The sequence below is a fragment of the Achroia grisella genome, unplaced genomic scaffold, assembly GCF_030625045.1.
Source record: "Achroia grisella isolate CSIRO2021 unplaced genomic scaffold, CSIRO_AGI_Agris_v1 utg319, whole genome shotgun sequence".
In the NCBI taxonomy this organism is placed as follows: domain Eukaryota; kingdom Metazoa; phylum Arthropoda; class Insecta; order Lepidoptera; family Pyralidae; genus Achroia; species Achroia grisella.
Window position 1 is genome coordinate 412881 of NW_026712795.1, and position 27949 is coordinate 440829.

Sequence of the window (27949 nt, forward strand, 5' to 3'; positions counted from 1 at the left end):
TTGTTATTAATATCAATGGTAGCTAAAAATTCGGTTATTAATATACTAATAACGGGTGTAGGCTTTTTAATGCACGATATGTGCGGATGTGTGCATCACCTTTGGTGTATACAAAAAAATACTTAAGTAAGTCAAGATTCCCGTTAAAAAGTAAACTACTAAATTATTTTCTGGGTTAAAATATTCTCTTATGATTTAAGAATTAAATAGAATGTTTAGTGAATGATAGATTTGAGATTTTCCATAAACTATTTGAGAGTTGCAGAAGTAAGTGGTAAGGTTCGCAATTGCAACTAAAATAATTGTTTTATAAGAATAGAATAGAATAGAAATGGAAATTGATAGTACCATCGTCACACAATTTAAACCCATTCAGTCGTTTAGTCTTGAGAAGGTAAAAATAAACAGATATATATGGGTGTTAAAAGAAAACTACCGAATGTAATTGCAGAAATAATTCTCTGGCTATTTTTATTAACGTATTTAATTACATACATTAAATTCTTAACACACTTATTGAAATACGTAAACTCTTGTATTTCTAGATTTTATTTTTAGTTAATTCTATATATATACATCAATAATACGATGTATTAACGTGGAACTATTAAAAAAAATAGGTATATAACTAAATCAATGTCACACTATGTATTCCCCGTGATACGGTGGGCTAGTTAGTCCCTTCATAGTCATTCAAACGGTACATACATTTATGTACCTTGCACAATTCTAAATTTGGAACACTATTTCAATACCACATGACTTGCACAGTAATAATTTAACGTGCAAAGACCACTCCTAATCAAGCATCTTTGTCTATGGTAACGCACAAGTAGTTTGCCGCGATCTGTATTGGCTAATATGATCAATATACACACGGTTAATCCAAAGAGTCCTCGGATACCGTTTCGTAGAGCTCATTTGTTGTGTGCTAAAGAATTGTAAGGCTGATGCGTCTATCATGAATCATGTCCATGTGCCGCGTCTTGACCGCACGTTGAGCGTCGAATGGTGTGCGGAAAGCGACCCGCGCATCTCCCGTGGGCTGCCCTCGTTCGTTAAATCTTCTTATTACGTCATCCTGTGTTAATTCAAATTCACTGAAAAAGTTCATTATATCATCAATAGTGGCACGGAATGGTACGTTCTCCATTGAAACCACGCAACCTGGGGCTCCGAAATCCTCCAACGCTGGGTCTTGTTCGTCGTCATTTCGCATCTCCCGGTCGCGATTATTATCATAACCACCACGTCCTCGTCCAAATCCTCGTCCTCTGCTCCTATCAAAGCCGCGACCTCCTCTGTCAAAACCACGACCCCGGTAGTTGCCGCGACCTTGGTCAAAGCCACCCCTATATCCACCTCTATCGAAACCTCTGTTGGAATCAAAACCGCCGCGGCCTCCGCGATATGGTCCACCCCTATTCATAAACCCTCCACGCGGAGCATCAAAGTATGGTGGAACGGCAGGAGCGTTGCCCAATAAGCCTTCAGGTTGATTCTTCGATTCTAATGCTTCTTCGACTACACTACGTGCTACGAGATCGACAGTAACTCGACACCCCTCTAAGTTTTGGCCGTGCTTTTTAACAGCCATTCTAGCTTCTTGTGGAGATCTGAATTCACAAAAACAGTCACCGGAAGGTGAGCCGCTAGAGTCCAGCATAAGGTGTATACGAGCTGGTACGGCACTAGTGTCGGAGAGGAATGTCACTATTGTTCTATCTGTTGATGCTCGTGGTAAGCCCTTCATCAGTACACAGTCTAAGGGCTCGTCGTTTAAATCGGAAGTTATTGCGTTTGTTTTAGGAACTTGTGGTGGCCCGGCCATTGGATTCATTTGATTAGCGAATGTGGGGCGAGCGGCCCAGTTGGCTGCTGCAGCATGAGCATCTATACCTGTAGGAGCGGGAAACCCAGTAAATTGGTGTGCACCGGGAAACGGTCCACCGAAACCTTGCTGTGGAATAAAAGGGGCATTGAAAAAGGGCGCCCCTGCAACAGCGGGCTGTGCTTGTGGATTTACCTTACGCCCTTTATCTTCGAACTGACGTCGTTGTCGAGGATCACGTGGTACAACCGGTTCTGGTTGCTGCTCCTGGACTATCGGCAGCACTGGATCCTGTGGTTTATCATTTTGTGAAATCCTTTCTTTTTCATAATCTTCACTGGTCATTGTAACGATTGTGGGTGGGCGTCTTCCGAATATAGTATGTCTTTCTTTTCTTTCAAAAGCTGCCTTTGCATCTTCTGGCTTTACAAACTGTACATATGCAATTTTAGACCGAGTCACACGACAGTCATTTAAAGCAATGGATAGAAGTGAAAAATCACTGAACGCTTTGATGACGTCATGTTCCTTCACAAAGTTGGGTAGATCTGATAATTTCAGAACAGTGTAAGGTGGTTGGGAATCATCATTATCAGCGATAATAAGGGCTGGATCTTCGTCATCATTTTCCTCCCTGTATGGAAGAAATGAGTCCACAGCCGTTTCGTATTCATCGTCATCTAAAGTTTCCACGTTAACCGGCGAACCTTTCAGCTCGTTATTCTTCCGTTGTAAAGCTAAATGTTTGGACCGGGGATCGCAGAATCGTACGTAGATATTTCCTGTCCTTCGTCCCATGGTATCGTTTATCATTTTAATACCATGTTTGTCAATCATAAATGGGAAAAAGCGTCTTACGTCACCGTAACTGGTATGATTCGGTGCATTTCTGATAGCAACACAGCAGTCTCTCTGTTGATCATTATCAAAACGCGAAGGCCGACCTTCGCGACGGTAACTACTCCCACCGCGCTGTGCATTAGCGGCCCTACCGCCTGGGAATCTTCCAGTACCATTTTGTTGATCACCTTGAAAAGCATTGGGATTACGTTTTTTGCCAAGCTCTTGAAGTTTGTTAAATGCGTCTGCCATTGAAGGATCGTTAAAAAGATTTGCTTGTCCATCTCCTGCGCTTATAGCACCGTTTGGCATCAGTGCACCATGCAACATTTGTTGTGGTGGAAAATTAGTGTTGTTATTGGCAATGGATGGTGGTCCCGGTGGCATAACATTGTCGATATTTTGAACTTCGATATTTTTCTCCTGAGAGCTCTGAGGCGATCTGCGATCATTGCGCCGATCACGAGACCTTCTTGATGGTGAACGATCGCGGGATCGACTGCGGTCTTTCCTATCACGTTTACGGTCACGTCTATCTCTACTCCGGCTGCGGTCACGTCGCCGTCTCTCTCTGGAACGTGATCTATCCCGTCGATCTCTCTTTCTATCTTTCCGGTCTCGTGATCTAGAACGAGACTTGGATCGACGCCTTTCTTTCTCTCTACTTCTTTTTCTCTCAGGTTCCTTGTCTTCTTCTTCTGCTGAAAGATTTGTAGTTGGGCTGACGAGAGGTGCGGGAGGTTCTATGACGGCCGGTTGCGGGATCTCTTGAGGATTTCCAATGCCAGGAATGCCAAAGTTTGCTAATGGATTGTTACCTAATGCAGTTGAGAAAGGTGTTATGGTGGGTGGTATAGAAGGTACCAACTGCTGTGGAAGCGTCACCGGAGGTGCGACGGGGGCTACAGGAGGTGCTGGTGTGGTCAAACTCAGGATCGGTACACTCTGTCTCGCCGCTTCTATGACTTTGTGCATCTCTGAACGAGAACTGAGCAATAGTTTCACTTGTATCTCCTTTATTTTGCCGCCATCTAACATCATCGCTTGACGCGCGTCTTCATCCGTACTGTAACAATAGAAATGGGTATTTGAGAATATATTCAGACATAACAGTAATTCTATGGACATGTGTAATCGGATCAAAACAGATCGTACCGTTCAGAATAGTAAAGTAGTATTGTTATTAAAAGTTCGTCATAACAACCTATTATTACCCTAAAATATGGACGACCGCAGTAATGGCTGGCTCATAGGTCATAATCGTGAAGGAGTGCTGCTTGTAGGGATTGGTCTGATTACTACAACTGATTCAATCTTAATGTGTATTTAATATTTAACCCAAATAAATTTGTGCTAGTTGGTAGTTTGTAATCAAACGTTTCGACTTATTTAAAAGAGCAACAAGCAAGTTTCTTGCTCATTCTTCTTGTGATGAGACAGCTTTCCGATTGAGCGGTAGTTTAAAAAAAATGGGATGGGTATTCAAAAGTGCTTAAATTAAGTTTATTTGAATAATAGATTTTAAATTCTATTCTATTATCACTGTTTAGACAAATATAGCCTACTATAAGCATAGTGTCTAGGTTTTTTTTTCTAGGTTTAAGTTGTTCTACCTCGTTAAAATAAGTAAATAAAATAGCTGACATGCTTTGTACAAAGTCTCTCGAGGTAGTCAGCTAGTTGACCTATTTCTGCCAAGCTGCTTGTTATTTGTGTTTCGTTTAAAGGGTCTCCCCCTTTAAACGAAACACAATATGGCAGTAAAATTACAATACGGAGGTAAGACACCTTTCTTTGGAATGACAATCCATACTAAAAAACATGATGACCGTGCTGATATTCGTGTACCTATATAGGCAATATAATTAGTATCTTACTAATATTATAAAGCGAAAGTTTGTGACTATTGATGGATGTTTGTTACCCTATCGCGGAAAAAACGACTAAACAGATTTTGATGAAACTTTACAGTAATAGTAACAGTAACAGTAATTAATGATAAATGTCATGTGTGATGTAGGCCAAGATACACGAGTCGATTTGTATAAAAAGTTTATTAACTAGATTTTAAGGGGAATCTTTTTTAAATTTAGTAAATAACTTTGTACCTTGTCTCATTGACAATATATCTATAATCAATAAATAAATCCTGGACAATTAACACAGTCATCGTCTAGTCCCACGGTAAGCAGAGCTTGTATTATGGGTACTACCATAGACCACTGATAGATATACTTAGACACATTTTTTTAATACGCTTATAACACACATAGATAACAGTCAGATCAATATAAATGCGAGGAATCGAACCTGCGGCCATCAGAATAAAAGCGCCCCGGTAAACCGCTAAATTACTGAGCCGCTCAATAGTAATGAGTCTAAATGTTCTTATTTTTAACAATCCTCTCTTCCCACAGTTTACGGTATTTACAACTACAGCAGCATAAAAACATAATTTGAAGTTTATGGAGGCCATTCCATAATTCTAAATTGAAGGTCGTAACAGTCGATTTTCTACCCTAACAACCATTTCCTGCCGTAAAATTGTTTGATTCATAACCTGTTTTTTTTTTATTTAAAAAAAAAATTTTTTTTATTACTACAGGTATTCATTACTCCATCACTGATTATATTGATGACTAGCTGTTCCAGTGACCTGCGTAGAATTTAACTTAATTTTTCTTAAATAAAAGTAGCCTAAGTTACTCTTATTACATCAGCTACCTGGTAAAAAGAGACCCGTCATAATCGGTCCAGCCATTTCAGTGATTAGCCAGAATAAACAGGTAGACAGATAAAAATTGTAAAAAATGTTTTTATGGTATATGTACCTTAAAATTTTGTCATCAACCTCAGACCTTCTATTTCTCTATATTCACTTGTCTTTTACTTTCGCCCTATACTTATATTTCTCTATGTAATTAGAGTATTTATATTCGTATGCGTGTAGTAAAAAAACGGTTATTTCAATATTACAAACAGACACTCCAATTTTTATTTTAGATGTATAGATAAACTTTAATACTGGTATAAAAAAAACCATTCTACCTTCCTACCTACATTTACATTTCTAATTTGTTTTAATTATTTTTGTTATATATTTATAACAAAATTTTGCATGGTTACTTACAAAAACAGCTTGACAGACGTTTGGACGCTATTAACTATTGTACTCGTAAAATATGGAATGAGTCGTCAACGAAGTTGCTACAATGTTTAAACAGAGTCCATGTGTGTATTGATAAATTATTATATGTAATTTTATTGTATATGCATGTGCAATTATAAAAAAAATAGGGAAATACTTCATATATAAAATATGGTGTTTCAAATAGGTATATTATTATAAGAATTAATTTGTAATCATGTTTTTACAAATAAAGTTGCAAATTCTTTGCGCCTTTTTATACCTATATTAATTTTTGTGCCTATTTTGAATGTCTCTTCATTACAGGTTTTAGAATCGTAAGATTTTTGTTGTCATTTTTTTATTCTTACCATTCAAACATTATATCTATATAACCTACATTACAATTATTTACCATTTTTTATCCGTCGTTTGATTCTTCTGACACATATAATTCATTCACTCTATCGCCCAAAAAGTATTGTATTGAACTTAATAAATAGCTTCGTTGCTGTCTAGTTGAGGTAGTTCTTGTTATATAACTGGACTAGTTGACAGGCTGACGGTCTACACGATGGAATGTGGGTACCATCGCGTATATACATGAATGGCACTATATAGACACACGTCATCATGTGATGTCCATGGTACTATTAATGCGTCCATTTTAGTGTAATAAGGAGCCTTTCAAGTATTATCTACGTAAGCATTATGGGGAGGGGGGGATCTTTGTTTTGCTTGATGACTACGTCATAGGTAGTTCTTTACTTTTTTACACGAAAGACAACCCTCACATTGTCTTTGCTAAAAAAACAATACATTAATTAAAAATGTTTACGTAAGCATAGGGGGAGGGGGTAAGAGCTTTCTTTACTTTTGCTGACAAGGGTGATGGGGGATGGGGGGGGGGGGATGGGGGGTATTTTATTGTAATAAATCTGCTTACGTAATACTTGAACGGCCCCTAAGTACTTTTTATTATTATACAATTATAAAAACTTTTGACAATTCACACAGCGTCATCTAGTATCAAGCTAAGCAGAACTTGTGTATTTTGTGATAGTGCGCCGCTTGCGCTAACGGTTTAAGCTGGCGGGACACCAGTGGAGGATGATAGGAAGAGTATGAGTCAGAGGCCATTTCACTAGACATTTATCACATCATGAGTCTCAGTAAATTTCGGAGAAGAAAAAGACACCATGTCTCCGTACCTTGTATTTTCACTGCCTTAGCTCACCCTACCAGCGAAAGAAATCTATCAAAGCAAGCTGCATAATGGCTGAAATAGTTGAGACAGAAGTAATCATACTATTTTGTAAGTTATTGAAAGTCTATATTGGTATAAATAGAAGGTTCGATTCTAGTAAGATACAAACATTTGTATACATTAGTCTGTTTTTTCTTTTAATTTTCTATGTGTTTATTTGTATTGAAAAATATGTGCCTTTACTTATTTATATCAGTTGTGTAATGCACATTATTAAAAATCCTGTTTAGTGTGGCACTAGATGGCGCTGTGCGAATTGTCTGAGTTATTATTTCAATGAAATGAGAGGATTAATCTGCTATTTAAATGCTAAATCATAATATTTAGGTATAGTTTTGTGACCAATTACAGACCACTTCGTAACAACAATTGCATTTTTTTTCATGTGGATGATAATGGAATGTTGCATTCGGCTGCGCTAACGGTTTACGCTGGCGGGGCACCATTGGAGGATAAGATGAGCATGAAGTTAGTTCAGTAAGCCTCATCATGGACAATAGCATATTTAAACTTAGCGTGTAACTGCATCTCTCAAATTACTCATACATATAAAACATTGTAAACATACCAATTTATTGGGTAATCGATTACGAACGCAAATTTTTTTAAAATCAGTAAAGATTTAATGGAAACATTTCATTCCATAAATATTCCAACAGTCGTCCTTATGTATACATACATACATACAAATAGTATGTAGATTTATATCTAAATACTTTGTACCTTGTCTCTTGACAATATACCTATTTATAATAAATAAATAAATCCTGGACAATTAACACAATCACCGTCTAGTCCCACGGTAAGCAGAGATTGTGTTATGGGTACTAGGCAATTGATATAAATACTTAGATATTTTAATTTGTACATACATACAATCATACTCATGATACGTTTGCACCGTGCGAGGAATCGCACCCGCGACGATTGGAAATAAAGCGGTGTGCTAAACAGCTAGATCACCAAGACCGTTAAATCAAATCTATAAGTAGTATTACCAATTATATTTAATTTACGAATATTTTTATAACATAACTGTATCTCAATAACTCCTGTAAGATGAAGGAGAAATTTATTAGTAAGGTGTATTAGCCGATTCATTGCTAGGAATGTAACTACTATATCAGCTCCACCTTCTTGAATCCATAGTTGTTATATAAAGTGTGTCCATGCAATAAAATTGCGATGTAGTTATTCTTTAGAATTTATTTAATCTCTATTCAGAGACCTTATGTCTCCCCTCTCCCAATCGCGATAGCAATACTTTTAATTGAAATTATGCCGTAAATAATTATTCATTTTAATTTATATTTTAACTTAATTTAATATTAATTTTTGATATTATTTGTATTTTACATTTTTGTGTGTATTTAGTCTGTACGTACTAACATTAATTATAAGAAATCTGTAATACTAACAAAGTGGGCAATTAAGCGTGATAATAAATACATTATTATTATAATTATGTTCCGTTCTATTGGCTCCATTCTTATGATGTCAATTTTGTCGTCAGTTCGGAGTGCTTTCGAGCTAAGAACTGATAAAAAAACTTAGTTCTTATTCTATTCAAATGAGCTTGTACATGATTGTTACAGTGTATATAAAGGAATTTTTCGTAATCCTAAAAATTCATTACAATTCCATTATTATGCAATTTTTTTTCAAATTTTTATACTCTGGGAGGTTTCTTACGTATCAGCTAAAGAGAGGTCCCTTTTTTTGTAATAATCGAGTTTTTCTGTTACGTGTAATTCTAAATAATATTTTTTAAAGAAAATCTGACTGGTGTGAAATGTTGAGATTAGGTGCTGCCTTATCCTACGTTGAACATAGGATACTTGGGAGTTAAATTAATTAAAAAAAATGATTTATAATAGTAATGTTTTGTATGGAGAGGGATCGGAGACATACAGCCTTAATTCCTGGTGAATTCAACATGATAGGCTAACTGACCTGATTTTTATTTGATTTTATCAACCTCCACTTGCGTCACGTCAGCTTATACCAAATAATTATATTTTAAAATAACCCCGTGAGCGTTTCTCAGCTTCAATGATTGCTCAACTAAGCTCTTTAGATGATATTATCATAAAATTCTATTCTATAAATATACTTAATATAACTTTGAAATAGTTTTGCAGTCCTATTTTTTATTCTACCACTCATTCGGAAAGCAGACAATAAGAACGAGCAAGAAACTTGGGTGTTGCTCTTATAAATAAATACTTACCTACAGAAAGTGTACTGTCTAAGTACAACCTTAAAAGATAAGTAGGTACAAAGATGGTTATGGGATGATTTATATAATAAGAGGGTTATATGAATCGTCCCATAACCATCTTACCCCGTTATCAAATCGGTTATCAAAATATCAATTCAGTATTTTTAGCTGGAAAACACACAATTCAGTTGAAGTGACTAATTGATTACCGGAACTTGAGTTCAGATAACGTTTTAATGTCAGTTGTAATAACCAATACTTGTTTGTTGTAAATATTGTTAGGTACGTCTACTACGTCACAATTTTTTTAACGCCCTCGGTGCTTTCCTTCCTATGGTCGCGGGTTCAATTCCTGGCACGATACAAACATTCATATTCATGATTACGATTGTTTGTGTAGGGTTATAAGGTAGGTACAGAAAAATATGTGGGGTCGGTACCATAGCCGCTAAAAATATATCTAAGTATTTATACCAGTTGTTTAGTACCCATAACATAAGCGCTGCTTAGCTTGTGACTAGATTACGCTGTGTGAATTGTCCGGGGTTATTATTATTATTTAAGTCCCCACAAATAATAATTTTCCGAAGTAAAAAGTCCAAACGAATACTTCGGTAGTCAATCAGTTGGAGATCGATGCTTTATTCAAATAAACTTAATTTAAGCTCTTTTCAATAGCCACCACAAATATTTTAGTCTACCGCTCATTCGGAAAGCTTTCTCATTACAAGATGAATGAGTAAAACAACAATAAGATGGCATATTGAGATAATTAATATTTTCTAATAAATATGTAGTTCAATTATCCGTCATCTCGTGAACGGGTGCTGCTTGTGGGGACTGGTCTGTTCAGGTTGCGAACACTGATTAGATTTTTTTGTTTTTTTTGCAATGGCATATGCTGGTGGTCACTCTATTCTACCAAATTTGAATTTTAATGACTGTGTATTATTGTAAATATGTACAACATTTATTTGAAAAGAATACGAGTTGAGTTTCTTGTCAGTTCTTCTCATCTCGATATCATTCCGAACTGACGGTAGATTTGACATATAATAAGAGTCTGTAATAGACCTACATGAATAAACATGTTTTGAATTTGAATATGAATTAAAATGAACACAACGATTTAGAAACTACCAAAACTACTAGCTAGTAATACTGCTGGTAGAACAATATCATGAATTCATTTAGAAGAATTCTAACACCAAATTGCTTCCAATCAATCACATAGAACGGTATGTTTTCGTAAACCTAGATATAGAGTTTACTAGCATTATTATCTGCCTTTACCTTGTTATGTTATGACATTTTGCTTTCTATTTTAATTTTGTATTCCACAGATTTTATTTATGCTGGTAGTCGCTGTATTCTCCCAAATTTGAATTGAAAAATCAATTTTTATTATATACTTATTTGAAAAAAATATGAAGAGTTTCTTGTCAGTTCTTCTCATCTCGAAAGCATTCCGAAATGACGGTAGATTTGACATATCATAAGAATATAGTAATGGACCTACATGAATAAAGATATTTAGATTGTTTTTTGACAGATTTCATTTTTCATCGACACGTTTAATATTTATACATTATCAAAACTCTAAAATTATATCTTTGCTCTATAGTCAAATATCCGCCATTTTGATAATAATAAATTATAAACAAAAAGGCGCTAAAGCACGCACGAGGATCGTGGGAATGCGCTAACTGGCGGCGCGCGCAGTCGATCTTGTTCTCTTTGTCTACATTTACATGCACTCTTTCCCGCATGAAAGAGCATACGTGTAAGGGTAGCTATTGTATCTGATATAGTTGGTATGTAGACTTAGTGTATGTAATATGTACCTCACGTGTAACATATCGGATAAGTGCTAAAAGTAATTAAAACGTTTCATATTAACGAGTGATTAATACGGAATGAGAATTTTAAAGTTTCTAGAAATAATGACCACATTTTTCTATAAGACTTGGTTCCCGGCACAGCGCTGCTGCAAGGCAACAACTGTGTTATTGAAAGAGTTCAATAATAAACTGCGAATGACAACGATCCAAGATGCAATGATCCTATTTAAAAATTTCCGTGTTTAATACTTTAAAAATATAGTTAACCATGTCATAACACTAAAAATTTTATGGTGAATAAAGGTATTTACCTGCCAGCAGTTTTGCCGTTGGCACCTGCCGACAATAACATTGCTCCAGCATCCAGTATTCTAGTCAGCTTGTGACCACGGCTAGTGCAACCTAGTCGAAACGTCGAGATGTCAGAGGAGAGACGTCTTTTATTTACCATAAAATTGTTCATGTTAAGACCCGGTTAATTAATGAAAATTAACAAATTAAACGTTAGCGATCTAACATTTAATTTCTCCATCGTTATCTATAAAATGTATCTCTCCTGCTAGGTCTAGTTTGGATAATGTCCATCTTAGAAAGTTACCTAACAATATTTGCGACTAATGAGTAAAATTTTGAAATGGTTCTTTATTTCAAAACACATAATTTGAAGAGATAATTTTAAAGTCCGTACCTCAAATTTAAGGTCCTGTTAATAATAATGACATACATCTGAATTTTATACAACCCCAACTGTATAAGTTTCTATAACAAAGTAAAGTGGGGCTGATAATGAAATGACACTTCATTATCAGCCCTACAAAATCCTACACTTCTACAAAATGCTGATCGCTGAACGTTGAGTAGACGTCGCTCAGTCTTAACACTTCGGCTGCTATTTACGAACTAAAACCAGTATGATCGATGGTGCCATTGTTACAGAGTCAGACAGTCGCGGTTGTATAAAATTCAGAATATAAAATACTAACTACACTAAAGGTTTATGCTGACGATACACAAGTGGAAAATGACGTATCATGAAGTAAGGTTAGTTGGACTGCCGTAGCAAATTCGAAGATATTAACTACAAAGCGCTGTGAAGACTGCGCTGCTTATGCGTTCGACAAACCCATATACTGGAGAATCTCCAAGAACCTGCGCAGGCTAGAGACAAACATCGGTGTTTTTGTATGTCATAATAGGAGTTAATAAATAGTATCGTTCAGCTCCATCAGTCAGAACCTATAAGTGAATTAATTTGTGTTTAATTTAATAGAGTACAAAAGAAATAGCATTTTGATGATATAAATAATACTTAAATAAAGCGACTAAAACTTTCTAGAATACAGACATTTCAAATATTACACTCATGTCATATTATGTGGCAAACAAAGACTTTATTTGCCATGTTTTCTATTACTTAATTGCCAAGGAATTTAGCATTAACGTAGCATTAGGAAGAGAACATAGGTCTCTTTTTATGCTGCTCAAGACGTGGACGAATTTGCAGCATAGGTATGTTTATAACAGCGATGCTGATTCATTCTTGTAAGACTTTTGTTACAGTAACATAAAAAGTGATTTAAGAAGTCTGGTGATCTGCTGTTTAACATTACAGTAAAACTCATCAACATACATTAAATATATGGAATATGTGTGTGTGTAAGAAATAGCATTAATAATACCGTACACTTATTGTGCACGATACAAGTTGTGACTGAACATTAGATATCTATACCAGTTATCATTTATCACGTATCACGATGAGATTGCAGTCAATCGCGATCAAATTTCTTAATAATTATATTTTAGCATTATTCAACCCCTTTCATTTTAGGTCGTGAGGTGAGATTTAGGCACGCCAAAAAAATTATGTGTGATGAACAGGAAATGTTTGAAAAGTTCTGATCATTAAATATGGAACGTCAAGTACTATTATAAAAATGTCCAGACAGATATAAAGATTGTAGATACGGCTAACGATCCTCCTTCAGGTTAGGGCAATACAAGTCAAAAATCCTTATCTAACGGGTATTTCCAAAAGGACGAAAAAAAATTTCGCTGATTATAAATTGCGCGTTCAATGAAAAAATAATAATACACGTGTTACTTCACCAAACCCTACTCCCTCTCGTGTTTCCTAACTTCTCCATTCTAGCTTCGCGTAATTAATAAAAGTCAAATAAGAATAGAATAGAATAATAGATCTATTACCTAACGAAGGAAGAAGTCGTTTCAATTGCAACTAAATGTATTTTCCCCAGAATGTTGTGACGTTTTTTGCGCATTCTGTCGCGTTGTTTGAGATCCTCCTTTGTGCAGGATGTCGGGTACAAAGGACAGGTCAATAGATGGGCCATAATCTGGGATGGCGTTCCGCAGTCGCAAGTCTCCCTTGAAACGACACCACACACAAACAATACAAAAAATAGATAGAATTAATTGTATTGTTAACCCCGTTAATAAAATAAATGTGTAATACCAGTTAAAAAACTACTAAAACAGAGAAATCGGAAGAAAGCGCCAATATTCTCTAGTGAATGGCGACTAGTGATCTAACACAAAAATTTAATGATTAATGTGAGCACACATACAAGGCGTTTTCAGGTCATCTTGTCAAAAAGGCAATATGAAATCTAAACTAAGTATTGTAAGCAACTTCATTACATATATTGTTCTCATGATATGGTTTCTTAGTCCTTCAAATTTCAAACCAGAGAACGTGGTCACGTTACTAATAATTTAACGTTCATCAGAAACACACCCTTATATATTTTAAAAATATTATTTGAAATGTAAAATACTAATTACATTTTGTACTTTTAAACTGTTTTTTAGAAAACCATTTTGTATTTTATTTGTATTACTTTTTATAACCTATTTTATATTTGTAAAACATTTTTTGTAGTTTGTAAAATACTGACAATTTAAGATTAGGTAATAGAAGAATCAACTCCAATTGTACAGATTTAAATAAAAAACCTCACGTAGGCCACGTGAGGATTTTAATTTTTGTGTCTCTTAAGGCTTCTTCAATTCCATACTAAGTTTCAACAGATTTATTGATAACATCATACTGATTTCCATTATTAATTTAGTAACAAATAAAATATTATTTTTTGCAATTTCTGTAGGTGCTAATTTTGTCACGATTGACGTTGTGTAACCAAACTTAAAAAGTAATGATTTAATTTAATACAATAAAGTTAAGAATTATAAAATAATTGATTTTACTAAAATATTTTGAAAATACATATTTTACATTCAATATTTTAAATACAAAATGAATAGGTAATTTTGTTTATGCATTTGGTATTCAAAATGCAAAAAGTATTGGCATTGTCTATTTCAATACATTTTGCTCATGTCTGGCAATAAATCTTAATTTTATGAATAAAATATGTATTACCAGCATACCTATATTAATATTGTAATATTATAATGCTGGGGAAACGAGTGTTACAACAGGTCGACAAATTTCCTACATCCTGGTAACAACCGAAGGGAAAGATGAAAGTCCAGTGAAAGATTATCTGACCGTAAAAAGAGAAAGTTTCTTAAAATTAGTACATCATTATTTTGTTAATAATTTTTTCCCCTCTTTTCTGTCTTATCGTTATATACCATTAGTGCAGATGCCTCTGCAACTACATCCATAGGATCATATAAGAGTCGCAGTCTTCGATGAGTCACACGCTTGTAAGAGCACAAGCACCCATAGCGTTAATGAAATAAAACATAATACAACTGTACCGGAGATGACTATACCAGACGGCATAGCCTGAGGCATTGTTGACTCACCATGTCGTAGTGAGTCCAACGCTGCAGAGTCAGCCTACAGCAGTCTATCGGATTAGTTTCTGTTAGCTCCATAACCGGAGTAAATAAATTGACAGGATGTTTTGTTGTGTCTGCTAGATTGGAACTGACTGGACATTTGGGCCCAAGTCGCAGTAGTAAATCATTGGAAGCGATGCTCTAATAACGCTAAGGTAATGTAGTTGAAATTGATCAACACAAAACTGAACAAATATTACTTATTCTCACCAAGGGTATTCAAGTTTTCATAATATTAACTCATGGAATGAATGAAGTCTATTCTTAAACAACAAAGACTCTGTTCCTTTATGTACATTTTACTTTACAATCGGCCTCCTAAAAGGATGACCAAGTGTTTGCACTGCTGTGCATCTTGTAAAAAAATAATATTAGACGTTGAAGATTATGGTAATGATGAAATTCCTATGAAGGGTCCTCCTAGTAATACTGTTGCAATGTCCTGTATAGATACTATCATAAAAAAACATTACAAAGCAGCAGAGTAACATTTTATTAGCTGCAGAATTCCCCACGCCGTCTTCTAAAGAAATCCATGATCATATCATACATAAGTTTTGTATAGTTATTTCCACAGCACTCGTTTTGGTTGGCGGAGTAATTATATTTTATGACGACAGTTCCGATGACAGTGATCCTTTATAAATATGTCAGTTTTATACGATACTTTAGAACGTTTGTCTACGTGTAGAAAATTTTACGCTGCAAAATGTTTGTGTCTATTGCAACTTACATACCTTTTTCATCGATCGCTATCTGAAAGCTGTGGTTGTCGCGTATATATCAAATTAATTAGAAACATTACTAAGTATGTAACTAAATCTTAAGCACAATAATTAGCCCACGACCTCAGCGACTTAAGTATAACAAGACTCAGAGTCTTCTAACTCCCATTCTCAGTTTAACAGTGACGCAGTAAATTTCTAGAAATGTTCCACAAAAGATGGAATACAATAAGCTCTAATCTTACTTTCGTCTCATATGAGTAATGTGTCCAGCATTTTCGATCATAAATACGAGCAGATAAAGGGATGGATTTGTAAACAATTGCTAGTCAGTGTGGGTAATACTGTTGAAAATAATATAGTTTACAGGAAAGCACCTAAGAAAATAAGTAATTAAAAAATCCGGATAATTTTCTATATTTTGTTCATTCGTAGGTTGTAACTATATTTTACTTTCTTTTTTAGAACCAATAGTTCTATGTGCAGCATTAAGAAAAATAACATTATTACCATAAAATTTCAGGTTATCAATCAATCAAGATAAAATCGCCTTGCCACCGCCCATTTTCGTTAAAATCAATTCGGTCCAGTCTGTCGCTCTTGATTCTTGGCATATCGGCCATCTAAAACACTCCTCACGAACATTGTCTCTGGCAATGCTACAGGCCGTCACTACAATTACGTCATTCATGGCTATATTTTGCAGATACGCTTATCAAATAGCAGGGAACATACATATATGTAGGTATGTTAATTATAAACAGACTTGATTCGGGACTTAATACTTAAGCTTACGTTGACTGCTAACTACGGAATAACTCGTAGAATGAGTTACTTTCCAGGACGCCAAATACGAAATACCTCGCCCTGTGTTTACTTGCTATTTTACGCAACTAAGATTAAATTAGTAATATCTTAGTACTAATATCGACAAGCAAGTCGCAGTAATAGAAAATGTATTCAAAAGCAAATAATAATTATTCGTTGAAAGTTTTAAAAACTTTATGCTTATTGATAATAACTTGCTCAAGAATTTGAGTTTTATAACAATATAATGTGATTAAGTCAAATTCTCATTTTAAACCAGATTTTTGAAAATTGCCGTGACAGTCAACGTATTAAGAAGAAAGACGATCAAACTTTACTCTAACCCTACACAATGGAAGAGCGAATTGTTAGTAATAGGGTAACGTGTGACCTTATTGCTAGCAATACATACCATGTAAGCTTGATCTCCACGCGTTTTCCCCTGGGAACCATCGTCGTTAATTCTCAGTGAATTCGTCATGATGGGCTAACTGATCTGACTTCATGCTGATCCTATCATCCTCCACTAGTATCTCGCCAGCGTGAATCGTTAATGCATGAGGGTGCACCATTCTATCATCATTCATACAAATAAATGCTAAACAACCTTGTACTACCATTTTCATTACAATTAGAATTGTATGAAAACATTCATTGTTTGTAGTGTGTAGTGTATTCTTATATAGGTTCATATTAGAAGAACATACGTCATTGCTGCTCGCCGAGAAGTATATAGTAATATAGGGAAACAATATTGTATTCCCAATTAATAATATGTGTATATGTATGTATACCTAAAGCACACAATATTATAAAGACGACTAAGGCTTTTGCTGATATTAGAAATCAACAAACGCCTGAATGAGTTTGGTTTGAATTTTATACAGAAAAAGGATATAGAACAGACATTTTTAAGAAGTCAAAAATGCACATTTTTAAACAAAATAAGCAATTATCTGGTAAGTTAGAAGAATTTAGTTAAGTATAATCTACCTAAATCCTAAGTTACAGGGACATGTGGAAACATGTGCTTATGACTTTTTTAATGAGACTTACAGATATTTAAAAATCGTTGTAGATAAAATATACTACATAGTATAACGCACAAGTCATATAACATAATAAAACAATTTTAAGATAAATGTAAGTTATGTATAATTAAATCGTAGTTTAAAAACAATTATGTGTGAATTCCACAATGTCTCGAAATTAATTATCTATAGATTTCTCTTAGCGTATCATACAAGATTTTGATGAATTCTTAGTTTGCCGAAGTCAGCGCACATGTTCAGTACCTTCTAATCTTTTGTGTTAAGTTCAAGTCTGTATTAAAGTGGACACGAAATATAGTATTTGAAATTAAAAAATAGTAGTATAGTAACAGTATAACAGTCGATAAGAAAGTAAAGAGGTTTTAAATAGATGTTCGTGGAGTACTACGTGTAAAAATTCTGCACGAGGAATAAGAACAATTTGATAAACGCTGCGAAATAAGAATAGTCCGTGATGTACGTTGTGCTTCAGTTGCATCTGGGAGATAAATATCAAATTGGTGTCCTATGCAGATTTATGCCCACAGAAAATTTTTAATGCTATACCGATAATTTTGGTACCAATAGCTTAATTTACCGATTGTCTGAATAGGTGTTTAACAGCTGGTAAAATCATTTAGTTCTTACGACACTACCTACCTGTCTTGTCCTGTATTGCTAATAACTCCACGCGGTCTCCGCTGGAAACCATCGTAGTCAAACTTGATTCTCGTAATATCATATGACAAGAAATGTAGTCTTTGTCTCAGCCTACACTATGAGCCTCCAAATAAGTTTACGATCATTCTCTCGGCTATAATATTAAGACGAATGTTGCTGTTCAATTCCTTACTTTCTATTGCTAACAGAAACCGATAGTAACTACTAATTTAATAGCAATAAACTTTATAAACAAATCCATTCCTGTCGTAAGCATCAAGCCATTGCTCAGTTTAAGGCCTATTACTTTTGAAAGCAGATTGCAATTTGACAATATTACATGTGTATTTTGCAGACATCTATGTTCAATATTCCGTCATTAAGGCTTCCAAAATACACATATAGTAATTAGTGTAATTCTCCTAAATAATACCTAATTCTCTAAATATTTCAGGTAATGCATTACCCACATCCAATTGCGAGGACTGGTCACACAATATTCTCGAATTGCTCAAAGTACATACGATACGCATTGGTTTGTTTAATTTCAATGGGGCGCTTTGATTAATTTTCAGATACATTTTGTAATCCAGCAATAATTTTAATTATTTGTCGATGGTAAATTAATTAATTACTTAATTCTATGTTTGCGATGTATAGTATATTTTTAAGCTGTCAAATTGCGATGGGTTGCGACGCTCTTATTGCCTATACAGTTGACTAAACTTGATTGATTAAACTAAAAATTTATCAAAATTTGTAAAAATTTTTATCAACAGGAAACAATATGTCAGTAATGTAGAATCTACAACAATGAGAAGTGAAGTGAGAAAGCACATCATCACCCTGGTCACGGAGTAGGCAGAGAAATCTTATAAATCGTTTCAATGATACTGTGTAAAATCAAGAGATCTATAGAGAATTAATGACATAAATACGTAACGATATTGTATTTTTTTAAGTACAGCAATCATCAGAACCAGTAACCGATGAAGATGAGGCTATAACTAGTAATAAAGGCACTTTTGTCACTATATGAACGATGTCAGATGTGTCCCAGGAAGAATAGAATAGAAAATCCTTTATTCAAATAAAATTAATTTAAGCACTTTTGTATAGTTATAGTTTTTTTAATCTATTGCTCATTTGGAAAGCTGTCGCTTCACACGAAGAAGGGCAGAAATTTGCGTGATGCTCTTTAAAAAAATTGTTGAAACTACATTTTCAAGCCAAAATGTGTGAATACAAACTACCAAATTAAAACTAAAATCCGTCGTAGTGAGTAGAGCAGACCAGTTCCTACAAGCAGAGCTCGTTCACGAATATGACGGATGAGCCAGTCATTACTGTCACTCTAAGATCAATATAGATGTAAATGTTCATTGTTCCAGGGAGCTTATAAGGTCTGTTCAGTATTATAGAATTCAGCTGTAATTATGTTGATGTACAACAAAGCATACTTTAAATTTGATGTAATATTTCAAGTTATATCCTTATAGGTTCACCGAAGCTCAGTATTTGACAAGCACAACAATAGTGCGTATACAAAATTTCTGATTCCTCACCGTCTAAATTTTCTCCTACATTTAGCTTCTGTGATGCAGTAATTTAGGATTCCTAATTCTATAAACTCTATTTGTCAAATGTTTTATCAGTTTCAGGAACACGCCTTATAATTGTTAAGTGTGTAGCTTAAAATGTATTGTCCCCAATGCTATATAAAAAAGGTGTTTAATTTCTTCATATTAGCAGAAGGAAGAATATTCATATCTTAGTAAATAATGTTATTTTATATTTATTGGAGTTGAACATTATATCTGAACTAACCTTTCACTACTTGATACATTCTGGAACAGCGAATATATTGAAAAGGAAATTGTATGAAAGGACGTTCAAAACTACATTAATTAGTGGGCTTAATGGATAAAATTTACTAGTACCTCCAAAGGACATACAAAAACATTCCGTTGAGATGCCACCAGTCCGCATATACCAAAACATTACGAATATTGAGTACTATGTTGCGGGTTTATATTTTAATGACAAATATTCATCGTTTTTCGAGTTTCTAGCACACTAATGTTTACATAAGAGTTGCCGCAAACGAGATACAATCCTCGATGAATTGTTTTTCTGGTTTAGTAGAAGACAGCATTTAGGTTTGCCACAAATGAGGTACATTCCTGAATAAATTGTTTTTCTGTTAAGTAAAATAGAAGACAGCATTTGCAGACTTAAAACTGCTATAACCCTAAAAAAAATTGTGTTATCGACTTTATCGTCACAAAATGTAAGTAGATTTATCAGAGCAGGTTTTTTTTTTTGTAAATGCTGATCATTTGAGCGTGCAACACCTCTGTAGATAGTAGTCAAGATAAAGCAAATACTTCGTAGGCCCTATAAAGTTTTTTTTTTAATCTAAATTTATTTTGGGGATTTTGTTTTTAAACATTCCATTTATTAATCGTAACAATTCAATTCGCTCTATAAAGTATATTAGATAAGTAGACATATATCTGATTCATAGTTTTTTTTACAATGTTATCTCATTTTTGTAGATGCACTGCCTACATATATATGTTTATCCTACACTATGGTTGACTGGGAGAAATTGCCTTAAGCTGAGTCCGTCATGTGCACCTTCACTTGTGTAATAAAGTTTTAATAAATAAAATAATATATTCTATATTATTCATCAGGATATATAGCGAGTTAAAGAGCTATATAAATGAAAATAATTTTGTATTTTTAATACTAAACTGATTATGTGAATGTCCTGTTTTATTTTATTAAAATTATTTATTAAAAATTAATTATTTATTAAAATTATTTTCATTTGTCCAGTTTCTGCACCTCCTCATTGTGTGGCTCATATTTTTTTTATATAAATGATTTGATTATGATATTTTTATTCGGCTACAATTAGCATGTGAGATTAAATTGAAAATTTATGATCTCACACATACTAATTAACGAGCAATTAAACAAAACAATATAACTCCATCAAGTAGTGAAAAGGACGTCCGCAAAATAACACCTAATTCGATTAAATATATTTTTATAATAACAAGATCTTATCATAAGCATGATTCACGAAGTATTTAAAAAAAAATTCATTAATTTTATCTGTCATTATAGCCAAGTACAAAATATTTACATGATATGTACGCACGTGACTGTGCCTGTATTAGGAAATAGATGTATAAATATCCCTTATTTATTATCTGTTGGTATTTTAGAAGACCGAACAATTTACCGTCACAATTGTGGATGAAAATCAAACGAGGGGACCAGTAGATGACCCCTAAAGACTGTTGCATAAGGCTTAGCTTATATTTCGATACTATGTTTAATAAGTAACTATCACTTATTCACAATTATGTTGCAGATACTAGACTATATATGTAGTTATTTAAAAATAGTAGATATATATATACTCTGATATATTTATCAGAAAAAGTGATACCTAACAATATCTACTTACCAAACACATGGAGGACTGCTCACATAATCTCGTACTAGAGAAGTAGGATGGTAAATATTTTTTTAATTATTAATTGTGTCATACTAACCAAGTGTAAAGTCCATCAGGATGCCCGCTATCACACCAACCATACCTCACAAATTATATATCCTTTTTTATTCTTTTCATATAGTTTCATGCAGTCCTACTCTTATATTCTCCAATAATTTACAGTATTTATCTCTATTTTCGTCTATTCTAACTTGTATTGTACATGATAATAATATTACCCAATCCAGATACTCTTTTGTAAAGTCTATAATTTTGTTTTACAAAAATTAGATGGATGTAGAATTTTTGCAAAACAAATATATCTACAAATTCAGAGGCTACAGTTTCAGTCTTTCTATAAACATTAAAGTAAGAAGCAGTTGTTTTTAGTTGTCAGTTTTTCTTGGCTCGTAAGTACATTCCAAACTGACGGTTAAGTCGAGTTATTAGTGTTTGTAATAGACCTACATGTAGACATTTTCATTTCATGTCCATATGTTTTTTAATATGTCCGAATTAAAATATAGGGTAATTGAATCATATTGTGTCGTTTTATTTATTAATATATAAATTATCTAATAAATACACACTTAATACTAATTAAAAATATATAACAAGTATGTGTTTGTACTGAGATGTTTTCAATGAAACTGTCCAATGAAAAACCCCAGCTTTCGTTTCAATATTTGTGAAGTTAAATAGCTACCTGAAAGCAATGAACGCATCTCCGAGCTCGCCTCCTACGATGTGGACTCCCCCTTCCGGTATTGAGAGTCCTCGAAAGAAATTCCTAATGTCCAGGGCATTGGCGGACCACGGGAGGTTTTGCAGGCGTATGATGACACTCATTGTTGCACCGTTACCTATAAAACAAGTTAAAGTCTGGTCCATTTCACTGTTTGAATATTTCTATTCATAAATATACATTACAAGTCACTCATAGATCTATAAATCAACACAGAATATACAAGACTGCATTACTAACAGTGTAAGTTATTCTATCATTAATATTATTACAGTTAACAATATAATCATAGGTCATTAGTGAAGAATATGTCATTAGGTAATTGAATCATTGTTAGGAAATAGAAAGTAATAATCATTGTAGATATTTTTTTATGTAATTGAATGGCAAACAAGCTGTCGTATATACCCTGGTATAACAGACGAATGTTACAGATGGGCGTAACATTCGTCTGTTATACCAGGGTATATAAAATACGACGGATTATTTACACTTTTTTTTTATGGATGATTAATAGAATGGTGCACCCGCCTGAGCTAACGGTTTACGCTGGCGCGGCACCAGTGGAGGTTGATTCCTATCAACCTTGACATGATGTCAAGTCAGTTAACCCATCTTGACAAATTCTCCAAGAATTTATCATCCAGGGGATCTGCGTGGAGATCAATCTGACATGGTACATTGCTAGCAATAGGGTTATTAATCCACATTACTAACAATCCACTTCCCCCACCCAATCCCATGCTAGTACCATACACACCTTCGGGTGACGCGCGTGGAAGAACAAATATGTTGCCATTCAGGAAGACTAAGATGTTATACTTTTGTACTCTGATGTTAAACAGTAAGAAAACTGAACTAAATAGTCAATGAACTAAACAGTAAAAAAAATTGTCTGGGTCGAAACTCAATCGCACTCGAGAATGCTTGCTTTGTAAGCTGCACCCTATAACCAATACGGTTGTAGGGTGCAGATTAGACAGGGAAATTACAGGATAAGAGGCATGACATGTTCTTCTAGTATGACAACGCATGGTTGCTATTCAGGGCGAGACATGATCTGTTCCTGCATGTAGGCGACGGTTACCGTTTACCAGCAAGTGACCGTCAGCTTGTTTACCATTCACATTGTGATATATAAAAAAATAAGAATAACCCAAAAAATATTAGTTTGTATATAATGATTGTCCGCAGGTTGTCTGTACTGCTTTGAACGATGAGGCCGCTCTTTGTTGGCATTCTTTATATTAAGTTCTTTTTTTGTAAATATTTTTTCTGTGCACAATAGTTATATTATTATTAATTGCCACATTTCCACAGCTTTTGCGGTTTTTACGCCTTGTGGCGTATACCACACTTTCGGGCCGAAACCAAGTGTAGTGAGTGTGTGTGTGTGAGAGAGAGAGAGTGAGAGTGTGTGTGTGAACTTATTGTGAACCTTATTATTATTATTGATAAAATATTAGTTTCAAAGTTTCTTTGAAATGATTCAGATCAAGATGTACTAAAAAGACGATATTTTTAGTATGCATTCGAATGCACCAATTTTAGTATATCCCGCCATCTTGGAATCATCTCGACGAAGACTGGCAGAAGCGACGTCGCAACTCCTCCAATCGGTGGTCTAAAGGGTTAGCACACCGCCTTCCGACGGGTGCGATTCCTTGCATCGTACATAAATTTGTATTCATGGGTATGATTGGTTGCATCGGTCTGGGTGTTTTCTACGTATATTATGTATGTATTTGCAAAATAATGTAACTAAAAGTATTTATAGCAGTTGTCTAGTACGCCATAACACAATATCTGCTCAGCTTGGGCGTAGATGCCACTGTCTGAATTATCCAGGAATGTTATGGCTATTATGTCTATTCCATACTAATATGTAAAGTAAAAGAAAAAATATATCACTGTTATTATTTTATCACTATTAAACGGCTGAATAGATTTTAATAAATTTAGCGTAAAGATAGATAGAGTTAACTATTTTATCTAAAAAAAGCAGAATAAGTCGCGGTTAACTTTATGATACATTATTAATATGATAGGATTTAGAATGTCCGTGTAATTTAGTATATACGAAAATAGCTTATATTTATATTTTTACCAAATTGTCCTTGCAATTTCTATCTCTAAACCCAACTAGTGGTACGCCTTTGGTTCTGATAATAAGTTTTGGAGATGTATAACATATATGCATGTCACTGAAATAAAATCTGTATGTATAATATCATAGTGTTTATATCATACAGTTGCTGTTACCCGCAACTTCTTAAGCGTTAATTTTAACTTTTTTACTTTTAAAATAAATAAATATAATCTTATATAAAAGTTGCCAAGTCATCATTAAATATCTAAGAGTGAAGGTTACGTCAAAATATTTCCTGCGGTTTCCGAGAATAGCAAGAACAAACAAACAGACAGAGAGAGTATTTTTTATATAAGCTCAGTATATACATACTTTCACATGTATTTAATGAATCTTGAAATAGCTCCAACTTCAAATTACGAACAGACACTACAATGTATTTATTTGTATAGAACATAAATTTCAAAACATGATTTATAAAATTAAAATAAAATAAAATCAGCTTTCCAATATACCATACTTGATATATATCCTTTAATACTCTAAAAGAAAAACTAACCATCTATGGGAGTATTTACCTACTAAATCACTATTCAAAACAACCTAGAGTGGTACTAACAAATTTACCTACATACGCACATATGTACAGAGATTGCACATGTGATAAGACCAGCCTTTTGCCTTAGAACTAATGTTAGAACCATTGACGGCCTCAGTGGTTTCTACGTAGGTATTATTTGCGTATTTACAAATCAAAAATATCGAAACATTTATATAAGTTGTCTAGTACCCATAACAAAATCTCTGCTTACTATGGGACTAGATGGCGCTGTGTTAATTGTCCAGGGTTATTTATTATTATTATAAATATTTATTTCTAAGGTGTACCTATATATTAAATGTAATATTTCAATTATTAAAAATTGAAATTAAATTATTCTTACTGCATTATGAACCAATAATTATACTTATTACTGTAAGACCTGCTACATAATATACTTTGATTGTGAAATGGACTACCTGTCGCCACTATAGACTACTGCATGGGGCTTCCCAAGGACATATTAAAGCTTCTAAAGGGTAAACAATGCACAGGTGGCAGGTGAATGAAACACCAGGGGGTGTTTCTTTCCATAGGCTACTATAACTGTTACCATCAGATAGGACATATGTTTCATTACCAACATGGTTGTATAAAAAAAATACTTCAATTTGTAACAAATATTGTTAGTAGCTTACATTACAATTAACTAAAAAAATACAACCACATTTAGAAACTACTCTATTTTGTAGGTTGGGTAAAATACTACATTAACAATATTGTAAATATGATAGAAGAATTTAAATAGTCAAGACAAAACCAATCCTAAACATCTTTTGTAATAATTTACTTTTATACCTAAAAATTATTTAAACAATTGTAAGGATATAATTTCTTTCAATACCAATTTTATTTTAAGAAATAGGGTAATACAATTATTTTTTATGAATGATAATGGAATGATGCACCTGCCTGTGCTCACAGTTTATGGCATCAAATCAGATTAGTTCAAGATGGGCTATCTTGGCAAGATTTACCATGATGGTTTCTAGGAAGGAGTCAAAGGTCTTTGACAGGGTATATTGCTAGCAATTAGTCCACATGACTAGGGGGAAAAGCGATTGTCTGGACTGATGATCTTATTGCTAGCAATATACCATATCAGGTTGATCTCCACATGGTTCCCCCTGGAATCCAATGTGATAAATTCTTGGTGTATTTGTCACGATGAGCTAACAGACCTGACCTCATGTTCATCTTATCATCCTCCACTGGTGCCCCATCAGCGTAAACCATTAGCACAGACAGGTGCACCATTCCATTATCATCCATAAAAAAAATTCTACATCATTAACAATCCACTTCCCCCCTAACAATACTATATTGAGATTACCCAACAAATGACTATTTTGGAATGAGTGATATTCGAAAGAAAGTGATGGACAACAATTTTTTTATGTTATTGGCACACAAGTTAACAACCCATATGATGCTAAGTGGTAATTGTCACCTATATGTATAAACAGACATACAGACATCACATTATCATAAAGCACCTGCAATACCACTGATCCATTGCATACCACAGCCTCATCATGCCTCTTATCCTATAATTTCACTGCATCATCTAATCTCTCAATAGAAACAACACATTCAGAAATTTGTCATGATTGACTGAGAACACTCCACTTTATTTGCATTGTATAATCATTGTCTAGAGCTCTAACAGTGATTACCATTAGCACAGAAAGAACTATTCCATATTCATCCATAAAAACATTACTAACACATAATATTATATGTTAGGAATGTTTTTTTTTATATAAACAAAATGTCTTGTGTGTAATAAACAAACACAATGTTTTTTCTAACACATAATAAATTCTCCAGGAAATAATGTTGGAGACTTTATGGGAAGTGACATGATTCCACGCTCAACTGGAGCATACTGCCAATATTATGTTTGTGATGTTTGCTGATTCATTCATTCTCTTATCTTTCACATAAAAGAATGTAATGCCCAATAGGTAGAATGTTATTTAGCTTTTTGTACTTTATTTATAAATATAATAGAACAGAAAGGATTCAACAAGTTGATACAATATTTTCCAAATTATTACCTTACATAATCACTCACCAATTCAGTTTAAGTAGAATAAAGGTTAGATTAATACTTTAAAATGTAAGCTGGTGTATATATTTTTGTTTATTGTTTTCACTAGACGCCATAATGTTGTATACAATAATATGTAGTCCCATATTTTAACAGCAATAATATCTCAATTATGAACCATAGATAAACAGTAATATGCCATTGGTTTTATTTGTAAAAGTGACCAGTGATTGCCAATATAAAGTTAAGTAAAATATTATGTTTGGAAAAGCTACATGTATACACCTTATAGAGAAACACAGTGTAACAGATGCATAAATTTCAGTAGTATGCAGTTAGGATTGTTCTAGAACAGAAATTCTAAAACAAAATTTCTGTACAGGTAAGGGGGAAGAACCATAGAGTTATAACCTATTGTTATTCTACATAAGATATATAGCGCAATAAATATTATTATTAACAATTGAATAATAGGCAATATACAAAATTACAAAGTGAACAAGTTGTTCCTTGTGATAGTGACGCCATGCCATTGTTTGATAATGATATCGTAATAAATTCAGGTCGTCACCGCCTTGGACTTACCTACAAATACACAAAGTTATACGTTTTCAAACAATCAGCATTGACATTTTTTGTACACAAATAGTTCACAATGAAATATATCACATACGTTGTTAAACTTTAAAGATCATTCAATTTATTTAATATCGGCAGCAGAGCGTCATTCCACGACAGAGGAAACAAAATTAAAATGGCGGATGGA

The 27949-nt window shown here is 33.9% G+C and overlaps 1 protein-coding gene across 1 annotated transcript; it reads right to left on the bottom strand.

The window, feature by feature from the left end:
- Positions 1-508: 508 nt before the first annotated feature.
- On the bottom strand, positions 509-27940 carry LOC131843533 (RNA-binding protein 12). Its single transcript, XM_059192198.1, has 3 exons — positions 27769-27940; positions 22402-22558; positions 509-3737 (listed from the first exon to the last, which is right to left on the bottom strand). The coding sequence occupies exons 2-3, from the start codon at positions 22542-22544 to the stop codon at positions 932-934; spliced, it is 2949 nt and encodes a 982-aa protein (XP_059048181.1). The 5' UTR covers positions 22545-22558; positions 27769-27940; the 3' UTR covers positions 509-931.
- Positions 27941-27949: the final 9 nt, after the last annotated feature.